Here is a 1,180-nt window from a genome sequence, read left to right as displayed (position 1 = left end):
CTTCAAAGCTGTATAAATATTATGATCAAAGTTAAAAACATGTGACAGAAAGTTCATCCAAGTCATGAAAATGGATTAGATTTTATAGCAACAATTGGTTTAAAAGGCTCAGAAAACGGCAGCCATCTTTCAAAATGGCTGTCATTCTGAAATTGAAGAGACATTTATGCTCTCATTCACACTTGAAGGTTTTTTACGGAAACATGCTGCAGTGTAAAGAATGTGGCTCCATGTCAGAGTGGGTGTGAGCGTCCTATCAGGCCGCAGCAGAGGTTCTGTTTATCTTGGAGGTTCTGCAGGGTTCTGGTGGACCTGTCAGTCGGGTCTCTGCTGTCACACATCGTGTGTGTGTGTGTGTGTGTGTGTGTGTGTGTGTGTGTGTTTTCAGTGTGATCTGGTCTACACCTTCTTCCACCCTCTGTCCAGAGACGAACGAACCGCAGGAGGCAGCAGCAAACCTGCAGGTACGTTCCCTTGCTGCTCCAGGATTGGACGGATCCATGTGGTCACCATGGTAACAGGCGCTTCCTGCTGTGTGTGTGTTGCAGAGGTGTTGTGGTCTCCAGCTGCAGGAACGGAGCTCGGAGAGGTCAAGCTGTCCATTTCCTACAAGAACGATAAGCTGTTCATCATGGTGATCCACATCAGAGGCCTGGTCAGTACCCAGGTTCTGATTTCAGGTTCTGTTGAGTCCTGATGAAGACTTTCAGTGTCAAGTCATGCGCAGTTGGACCCATAGAAATCATATTAACTGATATTTTTTTATTTTTCAAGAAGGCCACCATGTTTGTCATGGTAAAATCATTTTTTAGTTAATTTTTGGACTAAGATCTTCAATTAGATGAATGTGTCTGGTGTCAGATATCAATAGAAATCATTTATATTTTCTTGATCTTGTGTTTCCTCTAACTGATTGACATTTTGAAAGTAATGGAGAATATATGTAAAATCGGCTGAAGTTATTGCCAGGGGTGAGCAAAGCTAACCAAAGAATTAGGTTCACTAACCACTAATTCACTAAGCAAGAATCCTAATTTCACCAACGCTAAACAACTAAAAAAACTGTACAGTTAACTAAATAAAATTAGCGCAAACTAGTACTGAACTGCTAAACACATAAAAAATTAGCACAAGCTAATGCTATGCAGTTAAACATAACAAATTAGCACAAGCTAATGCT

General features: G+C 41.1%; 1 protein-coding gene across 1 annotated transcript in view; it reads left to right on the top strand.

Annotated features, from left to right (window-relative positions):
- pik3c2b (phosphatidylinositol-4-phosphate 3-kinase, catalytic subunit type 2 beta) overlaps positions 1-1,180 on the top strand; it is a 36,343-nt gene that overhangs the window by 30,296 nt on the left and 4,867 nt on the right. The window contains exons 30-31 of the mRNA XM_015018204.1: positions 389-464; positions 549-655. Coding sequence (XP_014873690.1) covers positions 389-464; positions 549-655 — 183 coding nt within the window. The remainder of the gene's footprint in view (positions 1-388; positions 465-548; positions 656-1,180) is intronic.

This window comes from Poecilia latipinna, unplaced genomic scaffold (genome assembly GCF_001443285.1).
Source record: "Poecilia latipinna isolate Pla-1442-1.1 unplaced genomic scaffold, P_latipinna-1.0 Scaffold2247, whole genome shotgun sequence".
Classification (NCBI taxonomy): Eukaryota; Metazoa; Chordata; class Actinopteri; order Cyprinodontiformes; family Poeciliidae; genus Poecilia; species Poecilia latipinna.
The sequence above is the reverse complement of the archived record's forward strand: the minus strand, read 5'-3'. Positions and strand labels throughout refer to the sequence as shown.